The sequence below is a fragment of the Rhipicephalus microplus genome, chromosome 6 (genome assembly GCF_043290135.1).
Source record: "Rhipicephalus microplus isolate Deutch F79 chromosome 6, USDA_Rmic, whole genome shotgun sequence".
Lineage (NCBI taxonomy): Eukaryota > Metazoa > Arthropoda > Arachnida > Ixodida > Ixodidae > Rhipicephalus > Rhipicephalus microplus.
Genome location: NC_134705.1, coordinates 188021226 through 188036427, shown reverse-complemented (window position 1 = coordinate 188036427; position 15202 = coordinate 188021226). Strand labels below are relative to the sequence as shown.

Below are 15202 nucleotides of genomic sequence, written 5' to 3'. Positions count from 1 at the left end.
CACAGCGGCCCGAGACGACAGAACTGCTCCAAGTGCAGGCTATGCAGTCAGCCTTAGAAAAAGGGCTAATGCGGAGCCAGTTTAAAGCCGGCAGATGCTGGCTAACTAACTTTATGAAGAGGAAAGGCTTTTCCCTCCGAAAGCGAACGGGCATATGCGAATAAACTTGCGGCACAACAACGGCTACCTGCATGGGCAAATAGGGAATGCCGATCAGACGCCTCTTTACTTCATCATGCCTGGCACCACAACCGTCGAGAAGAAATGGGGCGAAGCAAGTTCGCGTGCTGACATCGGTCCACGGTAAAACTACAGGGACGGCAATGCTCTGTTACACGTCAGATGGGCACAAGCTTCCCCCGTACCTCATATTTATATGGAAGACGCTCCCGAAAGGAGTCGTTTTTTTTTCAATTGATGTGATCCTGCGGGCCAATGAGAAAAATGGTTGCGCATTGCAATCAATGTCCTACTTTTTTTTTTTTCGTCATGAAAACCGGGTGCGCGTTACAATGAACCGGATATAATGAAATATTCGTTATAACGAAGTAAATGGGTAATAGTCCTGCAATAATGTAGTGTTAGGAATAAACATTTATAATGAATTTTTGGATATAGAGAACTTATTTTCGTGTAAGATTCAACTTTATTATAATGAGGTTTGAGTGTATCAAGTGCAGTCCATCGAAAATGGTCATACTGGATTTTGCATGACTAACGTGTCGCGAATTTCCACAGAACCAGCTCCAACAGCTGCGGGACATGGGGATCGCAAACGACGCGACGTGTCTGCAGGCACTGGTCGCCACGGGGGGCGACGTGCAGGCTGCCCTGGAGCTGCTCTTTTCCGACTTTGGCGATAACGACCCGGCCAACACGGCAGCGTAACTTCATCCCCGCAATCGGCAGCAAGGGCAGGTGTGCCGATAAACCCTCCTCGTCATCGTGCCCGTCAACTCGTGAATGTCGTCTAGTAAAAGAAACGATCGGCAGCGCGACGGCGAAACATTTTGCCATTTAGCCCGCCGCTCAAAAAGCATTCAGAAGTGCATGTGAAACGGTATCGTCCAACAGCGAAGCGCGGATCTCGGGAGATGGGCGCAGTAATTGCAAAGCCTTTACTGCCTTCTCGCGCGCTGCTTCGATGTTGTTAACACTCTCTCCTGCCCCTTTCGCAATCGGTAACCCTGTTGAAACTTGCCTTCTGTGGGGTATCCCACTCATCGAGAGCTTTGTGTAGTGACATGATGTGAAGCTTGTCCATTCAGTGCAAAAGCATTTAGGATGAAGACCCGTGAAATGCCAGGCTGAAGTCTGAAAGGTACCACTGGTGGTAGCTTAGGGCTTTAAAAAAAACAAAGAAGGCTGTCAAGGGGAAGAACACAATTGAAATAAGCTTATACTTTTGTCACATGGCACATGTAATGTCGTTCACAACGAACGGGATTAGGTGTTAAAGGTAATTTTTGTTGCTGCTGCACGGGCAGCTAATGGCATTTGTAGTAAAGGAATGTCCTTTACTACAAATGACATTACATGTGTTATGATACACGGGGTATACTTCAGGTATAAATTACTGCAACAAAAAAAAAATAAAGCAATTATGTTTATGAATGCCTGAAACGGGACAGGCCTGCACGTACTCAAAGAATGAAGCGGTCTCTGGTAAACAATTCCCTGCATAATTGGCGTCATATGTAGCTTACATGTTGCACTAGCATGCCATATTCTGTTTATGAGCTACGCAGTAGCAGCAGTAAAAATAGGATTCAAGATTTTTTATTTCTATTAGCTGTAAGGAACCCTTCAACTGCATTACTGCCTGTTTATTTCTGCTCCTTTTAGTTTTTGACAATGTAGCTTTCCTGGCAATCTGATCTTCGAAACGAGTACTGAACATGCCGCGAGGCAATTTTTCGTTTTTCTGCGCGATTGACGATGACAAATTGATGATTCAGCAGGCCTTTGATAACGTGGCATTGTTGAATGATGTAATGTTTGAGAATTAAGTAATCCTCGAGAGTATGAAGCTTGTTGTTTTAGCGTTATTTTCTGTCATCACCTAGCCTTCGCGTTTGGCCATGCTCGGAGCCTGCGTAATGAGCCTATGTGGTGAGATGGGTTTTTGTCAAGCATTGCGACGTCATTTGTTGTAGCGACGCGTCCGAGCCGTAAGCGACCTCGGTCTTGTTCGTGGTATCAAGTGAAGGAAGTGCCTGTGAATGGACGGGCGAAAAAAGATGCGGATGATTAGAAATACTATAAAAAAACAAAGTTGGATAATAAAGAGGCTAGGCTGCTGTGGCTGCTTATGTTTTCGGTGTTGAGTGTGTGCTTCCTTCTGCTAAAAGTCGTTGATGTAAGCTGCCACTTTTTGAGGTCCTGGAAATGTGTTCAATTATGGTACACGTGCACAAAAAACATGGAGGTGGATGTATTTTTTTAATATGCGCTTTAGGATTTTCTTCTTGCAGCTCTTACTTCTTTCTCTCTGTATTTATTAATTTTTCTTTTCTTTTTCAAATAGAAGGAAGTTTGCAGAAGGCCACATGGTTTGTGCTGAGAAATTAAAGGACGTACCTTGTACGTATTCTCCGCAAGCGATAATGAAGTCTAATGCGTAGTCTAATAAAGGCATATAAGTGATATTTCTGGGGAGGGGGGGAATATTGATGTTTAGAATCTGCTGGATGACGGATTAGGTGATGATGACAAAAATCCATGTTGAAAATTGAAAATTTTCACGCGGGTTTCCGTGTTGAAAAGGCTTTTCCTGGGCAATGTAGGGACTCCGTGCTGCACCAGCAATCTCTGAGGCCATGCTTTGTCAGGTACTGTTGCCCCATGCTAGTTTGGAAGGGCAGCAGCGCAGAGAAAAAACTCCCTCAGCTCTAATGCAGCTGGTTTTGTTGTCACAAACATCATATTTTTCGAAGATGCTGCCGAAAGTGCCCGCAGAAAGAGGAATTTCTCATTAGGCAGCGCCGTGTGACCGACAACGGCCATATTTACAGCGTGTTAATCTTGGCAAGAAACCGCGCTGCTCTACCTCACGAGTAGTACTGCAGGAGTGGCGTGACTTTCATATCAACGCCTCGCAAGCGAAAGTGACGTGTGCATGTGGAATGCCTTCATAGCTGATTTTAATGTTTTGAGCGTGTGTGACGCTGGTCTTACCATACCGAGATTCAGTTGTGTTATTTGTTCTTGCATGAGTCTGTACACTAGTCCTCGCGCCCTTTTTTCAGTTCACCATTGCTCAATGTTTTTCTCTAAGACTTCTGTCTCCCAATATGTAATAGTTGTAGTGAAGGTAAAGCAAGCGTACTAAGCTGACTAAAGAGTCGCTTTTTTTTACATAGCACCTGTTTAGTTGTCTTTGTTAGTCATTTGACGTACAGGCCCTGTTGTAAAGTATTTCAAGCTCTATGCACTGTTCAGTCGTTTTCTCCATACTGCTTTCACTTCTTTTTTCTCGACGAAGTTTGTTGTCACTCTATTCTTTTCATGCTAGATAGCAGTTTTTCCTGATGCATTGTGTGTCTGAAGAGACCGATTTAAAGCGGTAGCTCTCATGCTGGTTTCGTTGCTGTGGCAACAAACACCTCTCAATACATGCAGACGAGCTGAGACGACTTGTGCCTGTTGCATGCACATACTAAATATTGCAGGTCGATAGACGATGCCTTTCTTGACGAAGTAAAGGTGTAATGTTTTGCACAGCTTATTGCATTTTAGTTTTAAATGTTTAAGATGGAATGTCTTCACTACAGTCATTGATGATCAGGCCTCCATCAAATTTTTCTCTTCGCTTGCATTTCCTTTCATATATGTACATAACTTTATGAGGTCTGTTGCTTTCGCGAAGAGAGCTGCAATTCAGTTTTTGTCCCGAAATTAGTCCGTCGACTTGATTTTTGAACCGGTTCAGTTTATCGTGCCACTTGGGGCGAGACTAAGTCGTAGAAACGTGTGTAACATGTCCCTAAAGAAGTATAGGTAATAAAGGCTTCATATATTGAATCATCTGCTAATATACTTGAACAATGCGTTGATCTTACCTTTATTCTAAAACATTACAGTACTCGAGATTGTATACGTTGAAGGCAGTAACTGAGGACCTGTTCCCTTAGCCGCAGTCTTTGAGAGTTGGAGACATTGGGAGAAAGAAGTGTGGGACACTGTTTAGCAGTTCGCGTGCATCGACTGGTTTCCAGTCATTGTGTAAAAAGGCTATGGCTTGGCTAAATTTATGCACAGTGGAACGTTTATTTGCTGTACAGGTTCAGCAGCTTCGGGCACTTTTTTATTTGTTGTAAACCAGCACTGTTTTTTTAAGCACGTAATCTGGTAAGTAATGTCCATGTATACAATAAATGCATTGAAGGCAGGTGGGACACTTCAGAATGACTTTCGGCTCAACATTGTATTCAGTGCTTCCTATATGAAGGGGTGCAAACTCCAAAGCAGTAGGACGTCAGTTTAACTATTTTGTTGAGTGTAAAAGATATTCGTGCCCAGTAAGCGTCATGGGCGTTAAGACAGTAATGATTGCAACTTATTGCAACACCCTGGGGTTATTTACTGCTAGCAAAAAACAAAAAAAATTTTTTCTCTGTATGAATTGGCGCCTTAAGAAGGACAATACTGCCTATGTTACCCACCTACCTTTTTGTATACCACACCAAGTACCTGAAAAAACTGCATTTATGCTCGTTAATTTTGTATGCTCTGCTAGGAATTTCGCTAAATGTTAATCTAGAAACTGTCAAGCATTTGGAAGAGTAGACACAACTGCATGAGCAGACAGTCCATATTGTTAGAAATCAGACGCATCTGTTCTTAAGAAAGAAAGTAGGCTGGATTAGTACACATTGTAAACCATTTATGTGATTTATAGATCAACATGACATTTAGTTTGGGCTAGATGGTAAATATTAAGTGCTTTAGGAAAACGGAGCGCAGAATCAATTAGTCCAGTTGTATAAGGAATGTCTCGGGGGAACAAGTTTTTGACGAGAGAACTGTATGTCTAAATGTTGGTTTTGTCGGTATTTGTACCTTGACAGTTCGCCTCTTCAAGCCTCAACTTTCGCTCTTTTATGCCCTGAACGTCTGTGCAGTTTGAATGTCGCAATAACAGTGTTTCTGATCCATTTTCAGCACCTTGTCAATCGGTGTCGGTGCGTGCTTCGTTTTTGTCTCGCGGGAACCACTCTTCTAAGTGAGAGTGTGACTAATAAAACCGCAATAGTGGTACAGGCCGCAAATTCGCTTGCCAACACTTGATGGATGCTAGGCTAAACAGCGGGAGAAAATTTGTTAAAGCATTTAAAATATGCTTTTTTCCTATCGACCTTTTTTTTTTTTTTGATGGTGCCAGTTCTGTACCATTCCCAGATGAATATTGTTTTCAAAATTTCATGTTGGTATACAGTGCCTAATTAGCATATAATGCTTTGCTGGTTTCTTAGATTACAGCTTTTCTAATTACAGCCTTTAAAGGTTTCGAGAAAATGACTAGAAGGTTCTATGAAGCTGTGTAAAGGTAGTGGAGTAATTACACCCATCAGTCAATCAGTCAACTAACTTTATTTATGAATTGTACTCTGAGCTCAAGCCCTTCAAGAGGGCAGGTCGGCTGTTGGCTGTGCCCACGTTGGGACAGGAAGGGCATGCCCATTGCCCAATCTGTTACACCTATTGTTTCTTGCCTATATAGAATGTGTTTGTGGGAATATAAGATGTCCTGTGTAATTAGGTCAGTGTGAATAGTATTTTAGTCAATTCATGAGTCAGAATTTTAAAACCATGTAGATTTTGTAGAACAGCAAAAGATTTGATAACATGCAGTTTGGCAGAAAAGTGCATCTCTTCTAGTGTACTACATCGTTTTTATGGGAAGTTTTCGTTTGTACGCTACCGTAGTGTACCTCTGGCTCGTTGTTTTCAATTTGCAGTACTGCCACTGAAAGTTGTCATTTAATGCATCGTTCCTGCCATTGGCTGCATATCACTAATTCATCACCATGACAAACATTGAAGCACGGATATACTGTATGACGGGAAACGTGCTTAAATATACCACGGGTAGATGTTACGTCTGACGAACTGCGAGATGCCATAAATGTTATCGGGTCGCACAACTTTTTGTCTTCCATGAAGAAATGGGATTAAGAAGGTTTTCACATCAGTAGACAAGGGAAGCAGCTATTGTTACAAGTTCACTGCACATCGGTTGAGTGAATCGACACAAGGATTAGAATCCTGTGCTCGCATGACACTTCTTTTTTTCTTCTGTATTTTTTCTACACTTTTTCATTACTGCTGTGGCAGAATGCTTATACTGCTCACGAACAATGTTACCAACTACAGGCGCAATTATTGTTGAGGATGGCAGCTCGTCATAGTCTGTAAATGTCTTCAGAAGCACTCAATGCCACGTAGCTGACGGGCGTATCAGTGGCTGGCTCTTAGCTTGACCTGTGCGAAATGTGCGCTGTTGTAACATCGCTCTCTCACTTGTGAATGCCAATGATGCTTCTGATAGCAGGGTGAGATATATAGATATTTCTTGCACAGATGTTCGTGCAAAACTTACCCCAACTGAAGCTAAGCGCTTGCTCCATGTTTTTTTTTGCTTTCCTACTTGTGTTTCCTCATGTAAATCAAGTGATGCTCCACTCATGCTATCTGTTGACAAGGTCACTTAGTGTAGTAAGAAGAAAACGAACTTTGATGTTCATATCTCTCTCACCGCATGAGAACAATTGATGACTTTAGTGTGACGCAGTGGACTTGCAGTTGAGTATTAAATTTTTAGTATTGACAGCTGCAAACTTTTATCACGATTGTTCATCTGTGCCACAGAAGTATGTAATATAATGAGGATTTATCACAAAATTACATCAGTGTAGCGAGTTGTGGTGTGTTCCACTTCAATGCTAACCTTCAGCCATTGCCACTAGGCATTTCATACTAAGTACATTCTCCCCATAATCGATGTTTCGTTGACTGTATCAGTCAGTCGAGCCACACGCAGTGAAATTAATTTTTTTGCTGGCAGCTACTCCCAGGAGATAAGAGAAATACACTGTTGCACTTTTCTATCTACAAGTAATTACAATAATAGTGTGACTTCAGGAGCTCAGGTGCATCGTTTGAGCCAAGGACATTGACACCTCTCGTGTAAATTGTTCTTTAATTGGGGGCCATCCAAATTTGTGCAAGCTAGCTGATTGTATAGTTATTGATGTTTTTGGACAAGGCCTGTTACGGCACTTATCAGTAACAAAACCCTGAGAACTTAGAATACGGAAGTTTTTTTCTTGTGTTATAAAATTTGATAGTGGTTTGTGCCGTAAGTCTGTCGACAAGTGTTGTGGTATGAGCAGAACTAGGTACACCTTGCAAGTCTGCAGACAGCTAGGCAGTGTAGAGCGTTTCAGTTAAAAACACAAATGTGCCACGGGTATAATGCCCATTTTATGCAGGGAAGTTCAACACTGTTCGAAGACTGGCATCCGAACATTCTTAATGCTGTTACTTATAGGATTGCTGCTGTGTGCATGCTTTTAGTGATAATAAACGTTACTTAGGTAACTACTGTGAGTGCACTATTTTGTTCACATTTGACAGCCCAACAAATTGGGGATACATTATAAGACATTGCTTTATGTATTCAATGTCATTAACCACATATATGTGGAACTGCACACGAAGGCATTAAAATGTAAGGTATTAAGCAGAATTTTCATGTGGAATAAGTGTTCTGCAATCTAAATTCCTTAAGTAACATAGATGTTGTAGCTAGGGTAAACAATGAAAAAAAAAGTATTTCTGTATGTTTAATATGTGCTGTTGAGTGTTCGTGCTCTGCGATCATGTGATTCTTGCATGTGAGTGCCAGAACCTTGAGAACATCTATAGCTACGTGACATTCTGTGCCGATGTAGTTAACCTGCAAAATTGACTGTCGTATTTTTGAAAGCATGACCTATTGCAACTTGTACAGAATTGTTTGCATGCTCAATGGTACCTCATCGCGAGTGTTGTGCCCGACAAAAAAGGATATGAATTTTTGGTGTGTTTGTGTACAAATGCCTAGTGTGGCAAGTTTGTGTACAAATGTCCAATGTGGCGACCTTACTCGTGCGCAACACATTGCAGTTATTTTCATGCATGGTCTGTTGACAGGTCTACCTACCGTGTTTCGAACATGGTCCGTCGACTTGGTTTCATTGTTCGTACAATTGAAAGTTGTGCCGCTAATAAACGTCGAATGTTTTGAAGGGCTATTTTTATGCATATGTTCTCATGTTGTAATGTTAAAGTTATAAAAGTGTGTACAAATTTTCAACTAGTGCGTCTTGTCGTATGGCAACTTCACTTAAATTTGACTTTGTTAATAGAAACAGATTTTGGAGAAATATTTCTTGCAGATATGTGGCAGTGGAAAGTAATTCTTTATGACTCGATTCATGAGAATAAAGCTTTTATTGACAACCAGTAACGTGTGATGTTTAGAGATGGTAGTGCAATGTGCTTGGAAAAACCGTTCTTCACTGAGTGGAGCAATCTATGAGGTGGAGTGACTCAATGATATAACGTCCACGATTGTCTCTGCTGAAATGTGCGTGGTATTGGTTCGTGACGCCTGAACTTGGTCGATAGCTGTGTGGTTCTAATGTACGTGTTGTTTGTGGACACCGATGCATTTCCTATGATGTTTAGTGCCTGAAAAGACATTAGTGTTGTTTCAATTCCGCCGTTCATCAATGTGTAATGGGAAGTACAGTCGAACCTCTTTATAAGAAACACCAATGTAGGAGACATGGGTATAAGACACACCACTGTGCCTACCTTAAAATTGGGGTTGATAAGAATATGCACAAGTGATAATAAGCTTATAAGAGACAACACCTGATATTAAAGACAAGAATTGTCCTGGTGCATGTCTCTTATAAAGGGGTTCACATGTACCTATGTTGAGTGCTGTGCTGTAAGGGTATGAACACATTTCTTATACATAAGCATGGGTTATTGGACCTCAGAGTTTAACCTAAGGTGGCGTTTGGTGTTAGCCTCTATACGCTCTAAGCTTTGGCGATGGTCAGTTATCGAGTGTATAAGTTTTTTTTTTTTTTGAGGAAAAGGTACTGCATTTTCGTTTGCCAAAGCACTCGTACGTATTAGCTTACCTGTTGTGATAGCTGCTACATGGCATCTGTAAGAAGACACATTTTTGTAGCTCCTACCTGCTGTACTGGAGATAAGTCTCAATGCAAGGAAGGCCTTGCATAGTATTACCCTATGTGGATCATTCAGGAGTATAGGCCTCCTAAAGGAGCCATATGTTTTTAAAGGAGATACACAGTAACACTATGTCAAGAACATATGGCTACTGTATAGGGCTCTAGAAGGAGCCTTATACAATAGCCATGCACCAGAGAAATTATTAAAGGGGCCCTGCAACACTCTTCAAGCACGGTTAGAAAACGTTGCCAATCGGTAGTAGAGGCTCCTGAGAACACGAGTCGAATATTATAGCGCAGCACGCAGTTCGGAATTAACAAATTATGAAATTGAGCTAAAAATGGCTTTCTCTTCTCTCGACAAACGACAGAAGAAGCTGAAAGATCACATGTAGAAGGCCTTCAATCAGTCATTTGTTTTAGGCCCATTTTAAGAAAGTTGCTGTAGATGGCTATTAAGGGGATATGGTTCACAAAAGAGCCACAAACAGGAACTCTAGCCCCGCATAAAGACCGAGCCGTGGTAGCCGACTCCCTTTGCGACCTACGACATAGTCGCGCTAATGTACTCACGGATGTTCTCCCATGGCATGGTCACTGATCTGTCAGCTCTTGACATGCATGCTCATTGGTTGATGAGTGTATGCATTTGCCTTTGAGGTGAAAAGGTCGCCGCGTCTCCTAAAGTTGAACCCGGAATCTAGAAAAGCGTTTTAACGGTCAATGCACCAAAAGAGCCATAGTTTTGCTAGGTGTTGCTGTAATTAGTTTGTGACTATTATGAAAGTGTGGTAAAACTTAGCGATCTAGTACACCTGCAGGCTCCAATTGTGCTTTATGCAACGTTTAGCACAAAGTTCACACAAAGCCTCCAATCGTGCCCCACGTTTATGGCAACTTGGTTGGGGTATTGTCACGCTGTGTCATGCTAACTGCGTTTCATCATCGTATGCAGCTCTGTGGATGCTAGTGAAACTTCTTGCAACAAGTTCATTGGTACCAGCAAAGAGTTCAATGTTTTTACCACCCTGAATGTGACTTCTATTTCTTTTCCAACGCTGAACATGGTGAAGAGATGTTTTGTGCATAAGGAATGAAGTAGTGTTGTTATACGGCTATCAATGTCTTATTCTAGATCACTTACAGCATTTGGCTGTTTCCAGGATATTGATTGTACACGGTTGCCACGCCTCATGCGTCGGCTTGTGTTTTAGCTGCAGTAGCTTTTAGAAGCACGACAACCAACCACAAGAGCTGTTTTATACTTTTTGCTCTGTCAACTTCTTGCATAGCTTCAACAGCATTGCATTTGATATCCAAAACAGGAGTTTAGGAGCTCATTACTATCCATGGTGTGGCAGCACGCACATCGAAATGATTCGTTTAGTTTTTTTAGTTTTTTCTTCTTTCTGGACTTGCAAGTGCGCTGAGTGTTGGAAGATTGTCTCAGAACGACCTTTGAAGGGAATGCACGGCACCATATTTTTGGATCCATGTTATTGTAGTTGTGTGAAAGTGCACTAGACGATGGAAAGTTGTGTGAAAGTGTACTATAAGATGGAATAAACGTGAAGAAAGGAACATGGCTGTCATTTTTGTGTGTACGCACCAGCGGTAACGTGTTTCAAGCTTCAAGATTGTCGCGTGAGAATACTTACTAGTACCCCCCCCCCCTTCTGCCATGCGTTTCTATGACGTGGGGCGCTTGGGTCACCTGTGCGCGTGGCCACCTGTGCGTTCAAGGCCGTGAAGGAGTGGGCGCGCGCTCTTCTTTGCGTGCCTGGTTGCGCGCGGAAGAGGACACCTATGTGATAACCATGTCGCCATACATCTCTTCTTGCTCACTTTCGCACGATTTTTCTCTTCGCAACCACAGTGTTCCGCGTTTGACGCAGAGTTTTAAAAGGGGCCGGAAACACTTTTTTGAGTAACCATGGAATTATTACCTCGCAAATTGAACGCTGAAAAAATTTAAGAATCCGTCCAGTACGAGCGGAGTTACAAAAATTTGTCACACGCTGCAATCACATTTTCGTCCCGATCACATTTTCGTCCCGGTACAAATACTGGGGATGCTTGGAACTTTCGAGAAACGCGAAGGTGAAAGTTAAATTGGACCTTCTTTCGATATACTGTCCAACAACTTTCTGCTGATATGATATTATGAACGGCAACTACCGACAGAAGCGTGTGTATAGACTTGGCATGACACGATCGGAATTGTGTCAAGGCGATACAGTGAGCATCATGTTACTGCAAGCGAATGGCTCAAATAAGAACTGAACGCGCAGCTAGCACGCTCACTTCCTTTCTTTGCATCACTTGTTTTGGATCCCGCACGACCACTAAACACTGAAGGAGTTCGTCTTGAAAGAGAATTAGGACAAATGGTGTAGCCACTTTTGAAGATCTGGAGTTACTGCACGGATATACACTGTAGAGTATATACAGGCGTATGAAACGACCTTTGCATCTGTTTTCTTTTTCTTGTACTTCAGGAAATTAAATAAAGATACTACTACTACTACGAGAACTCAAGAGTTCTTAGCGTTACTGTACTCTACTTCGTAGGCAGTAGCGTAGCGGAATTTTTTTACGAAAAGGGGGAGGGGTTCAACCATATACTTCATGTTCATGCGTACGTATGTCACGCCAAATGAAAATAGTATAAGGATCTTGAACACCTCTTTCCTCCCCCACCTGGCTACTGCGCCAGTGTTTCTAAAGTCGCAACTATACAGGCTCCATTTTAGGGAGCCTATGCTTCAAGCAGCTTTACTGTCAAAGCTCCCTTTATAAGGAAGCCAGACAGTAAATTTAGGAAATTTTATGGCAACTTGTCTTGATACATCGATGGACTTCATTGCATTCACAATGCCTACGCAAATGTGTTTGGTCATTCGTTTTTCTTCCTTTAACCTCGCAAGGGTCAACGACATTGTGTTCAAGAAGATCCGAATAACGAACGAACGTTCCTAGTACTGTTTTCGTTTCACAATTGACAGCCTAGATGTGTGTCGCTAGGCTTTGAAAAATCGCTAAATTAGGGACGTTCTTTTTGTGCTATTCGTTCTAAAAGCGAATGTTTGATTATTTACTTTTTTATGCTAATGGGCTTTTTGACCTTCGTTCTCTACTAAATAACCCCCTCATTACTTCGCAGTGACGTTCCCGCAAGAATATAATTTGTGAGCCTAGAGTGATAGGGTTTTCCACTGACGTCCCCATAATGTGCTCGTTTCCATCTGGGCTCAGAGCAGTGTGCGTAAGCGATATCTCGCGGTTCTCTCTCTGTTCGAAAAGACGCGTCGTTAGGCGAGTCTGACGACGTTCAGTGGTTTGTGACGAGAAAATAATGGTTTCTGCGGAGAGCCGCAGACATCACTAAGAAGAAGAACGGAAGATAAATTGAAATGGCGTCAAACGGGCGGTCATTGTTGTGCTAGCCTGTGATCTAGCTGGCTTGCCTTTCCTTCCTAACTCCTTGAGGAACGAGGGCTTCAGTCATGATTTACGAACGAAGCTCCCGGTGAAATAGCCTCAAGCGACGATTGTCCTCGGATCGGCCTTGTATCGCTAACAGCGGTTGGTTGGATTTAAAAAAAAAATCTTTGTTTTATTTACAATACGAGAAAATTGCATTTCGTAATGACTCTGTGGGGACGCAAGTCAAGGGTGGGCTGCCCTGGTCCATGAATATATATATAGTGTAACAAGCGTGTTCTTCGGAAAAGTTTCGGCAAGAGATGCGCGAAGGCAAGCAAGAAAGCTGCAGCACAGAAAACGGTAGGCCGAGGTGGCGCGACACACGAACGCCGTCGTCTTTTCTCTCGTCGGCACAGACCTGGCGCCGATGTGCACCGGTACAATTTCTCCCCGCACAAACCGGAGATCACAAAACAACGCGCCACGCTCACGCCGGAAGAACTACACCGAAGCGTGCTCGATAAAACTGTGAATCCGCGAATGACCGCGCCCAGTCGTCTAAAGGTCACACGCGGAACCGTGGCACGACTCCCGTCGCGGTGTCCTGGAGTTGCCGCAATGTGGCCCTTCTTGTGCTGCACCATTGGAGCAGTTGCGGACGACGGGTCTCGGCGCGCTCGAAGATTCCTTGTCGACGTCCTCCAGGACGGCGCGAACCAGATCCGCGCTGCGGCACCACACCTTGTGCGCCGTCTCTTCGTCGAGGACCTTGCGGGACCAGGACGACTGTCGACAGGAGACGAAGTACTTCCCGCTCACGTCGTGCAGTTTGGGCGAGGACGCCAGGTGGACCGGACCCCGCGCGCCTTTGCGAGGACTCTGCATAACAATAGTGGTGGTTTGTGCTAGTTCTTTAGGGTCATGGTAAGAGCGATAGCACAAAATGGACGAGTAACAAGTACCACGTGAGGTCGAGTGCTGTTCTGCAATAGAACAGAGCAAAGAATTGAAGATGGGGAAAAGGGGGAGGGGGTCAGAGGATGTGTTGATTGAGAAAAAAAAAGCCAGTTTGGCCTCATGGGTTAAACAGTGAATACGCAAGTGACAAATTGGGGTACCATTACCATTAAATTGGGGTACCATTACCATTAAAATGGGGTACCAAGGTAGCCGCTCACTCTTTCGGTATATTACCGTAACTTGGCGAATTGCTGGCGTAAAGAGGCGCTGTCTCGGCAGCGAGCGAAGATACCTTCGTGCTGTATATTACCTCGATGCAACATAAATGCAGCCTTATGCCGATCCTTGTAAAGATACGACGCGCGCGACCGCGACTACTTACTGAACATATATATTGTCGCTAGGTGAAAATAACAGAGTACAGGACGACGGTGCGACCAGAAAAACGAGGTCTGTATCAACAGAACAAAAGAGCAGCCACTTCGACTTCTTCTTTCTCAGAGGAATCGTGGGTGCTGTCCACGCTCATCACTTCGTCGTCCTTTGTCTTCTTGCCCGGCCTTTAGCCGTGACATTAGCCTCCCATTCAAGAAAGCATCGTCCCGATGCTTTATAATCAAAGCGGTTTGTACTCGTTGGAAACGCATGAGTTCATTCGGCGAAATAAGGCTTCATGCGTACCACGTGCACAACTTCTGGAGCATACCTTCGACGCCTTGAAGAGTGCGCAGTATCCGGAACAACCTCATAATTAATGTCACTGAGACGTCGCAGAACTTTATAGGGACCGAAGTACCGTCTTAACAGTTTTTCTGAGAGGCCACGGCGCCGAATAGGTGTCCATATCCAAACTTTCTCTCCTGGCTCGTAGGAGACTGGTCGGTGACGAAGGTTGTACCGTCTTGAATCGTAGTCCTGCTGGCGACTAATACGTAGGCGTGCAAGCTGTCGGGCTTCTTCGGCCAGCTGAGTGATATAATCAGCATCCGTTTCAGCGTCTTCGCACTCGTGCGGCAGCATAGCATCCAGCATAGTGGTGACTTCACGACCATGAAGAAGGCGGAATGGCGTTGTTCTTGTTGTTTCTTGATAAGCCGTGTTATAGGCGAACGTGACATACGGCAAGATCTCATCCCAGTTTTTATGCTCCACGTCGACGTACATGCAGAGCATATCCGCTAGTGTCTTGTTGAGACGTTCCGTAAGACCATTCGCTTGCGGATGATACGCCGTTGTTCGCCGGTGGGTTGTGCCACTAAGTCTTAAAACTGTCTGTAATAGTTCGGCTGCGAATGCCGTTCCCCTGTCAGTTATTACCACTGATGGAGCACCATGCCTCAGCACCACATTCTCTACGAAAAATCGGGCTGCTTCACTTGCCGTGCCCCTCTCCAAAGCCTTGGTTTCGGCGTAACGAGTGAGGTAGTCGGTGGCTACTATAATCCATCTGCGACCTGCTGATGAGGTTGGAAATGGACCCAAAAGATCCATTCCGACTTGAGCGAATGGAGTAGCAGGCACGTCAATAGGATGGAGGAGGCCTGCTGGTTTGACGGGTGGAA

At 43.7% G+C, this 15202-nt stretch overlaps 2 protein-coding genes across 4 annotated transcripts in view; one reads left to right on the top strand and one right to left on the bottom strand.

The window, feature by feature from the left end:
- The window catches only part of LOC119166988 (ubiquitin-like protein 7), a 47217-nt gene extending 36382 nt beyond the window's left edge, over positions 1-10835 (top strand). Inside the window, exon 9 of the mRNA XM_037418390.2 lies at positions 739-10835. Within this exon, the coding sequence (XP_037274287.2) occupies positions 739-888 (150 nt within the window). The 3' untranslated portion in view covers positions 889-10835. The remainder of the gene's footprint in view (positions 1-738) is intronic.
- Positions 10836-12849: 2014 nt separating this feature from the next.
- Positions 12850-15202, bottom strand: part of LOC119167895 (retinol dehydrogenase 12) — a 159527-nt gene continuing 157174 nt past the window's right edge. For all 3 annotated transcript variants that reach the window (XM_075867259.1, XM_075867261.1, XM_075867260.1), the window contains one exon: positions 12850-13559. In XM_075867259.1, the coding sequence (XP_075723374.1) occupies positions 13239-13559 (321 nt within the window). In that variant the 3' untranslated portion in view covers positions 12850-13238. The remainder of the gene's footprint in view (positions 13560-15202) is intronic.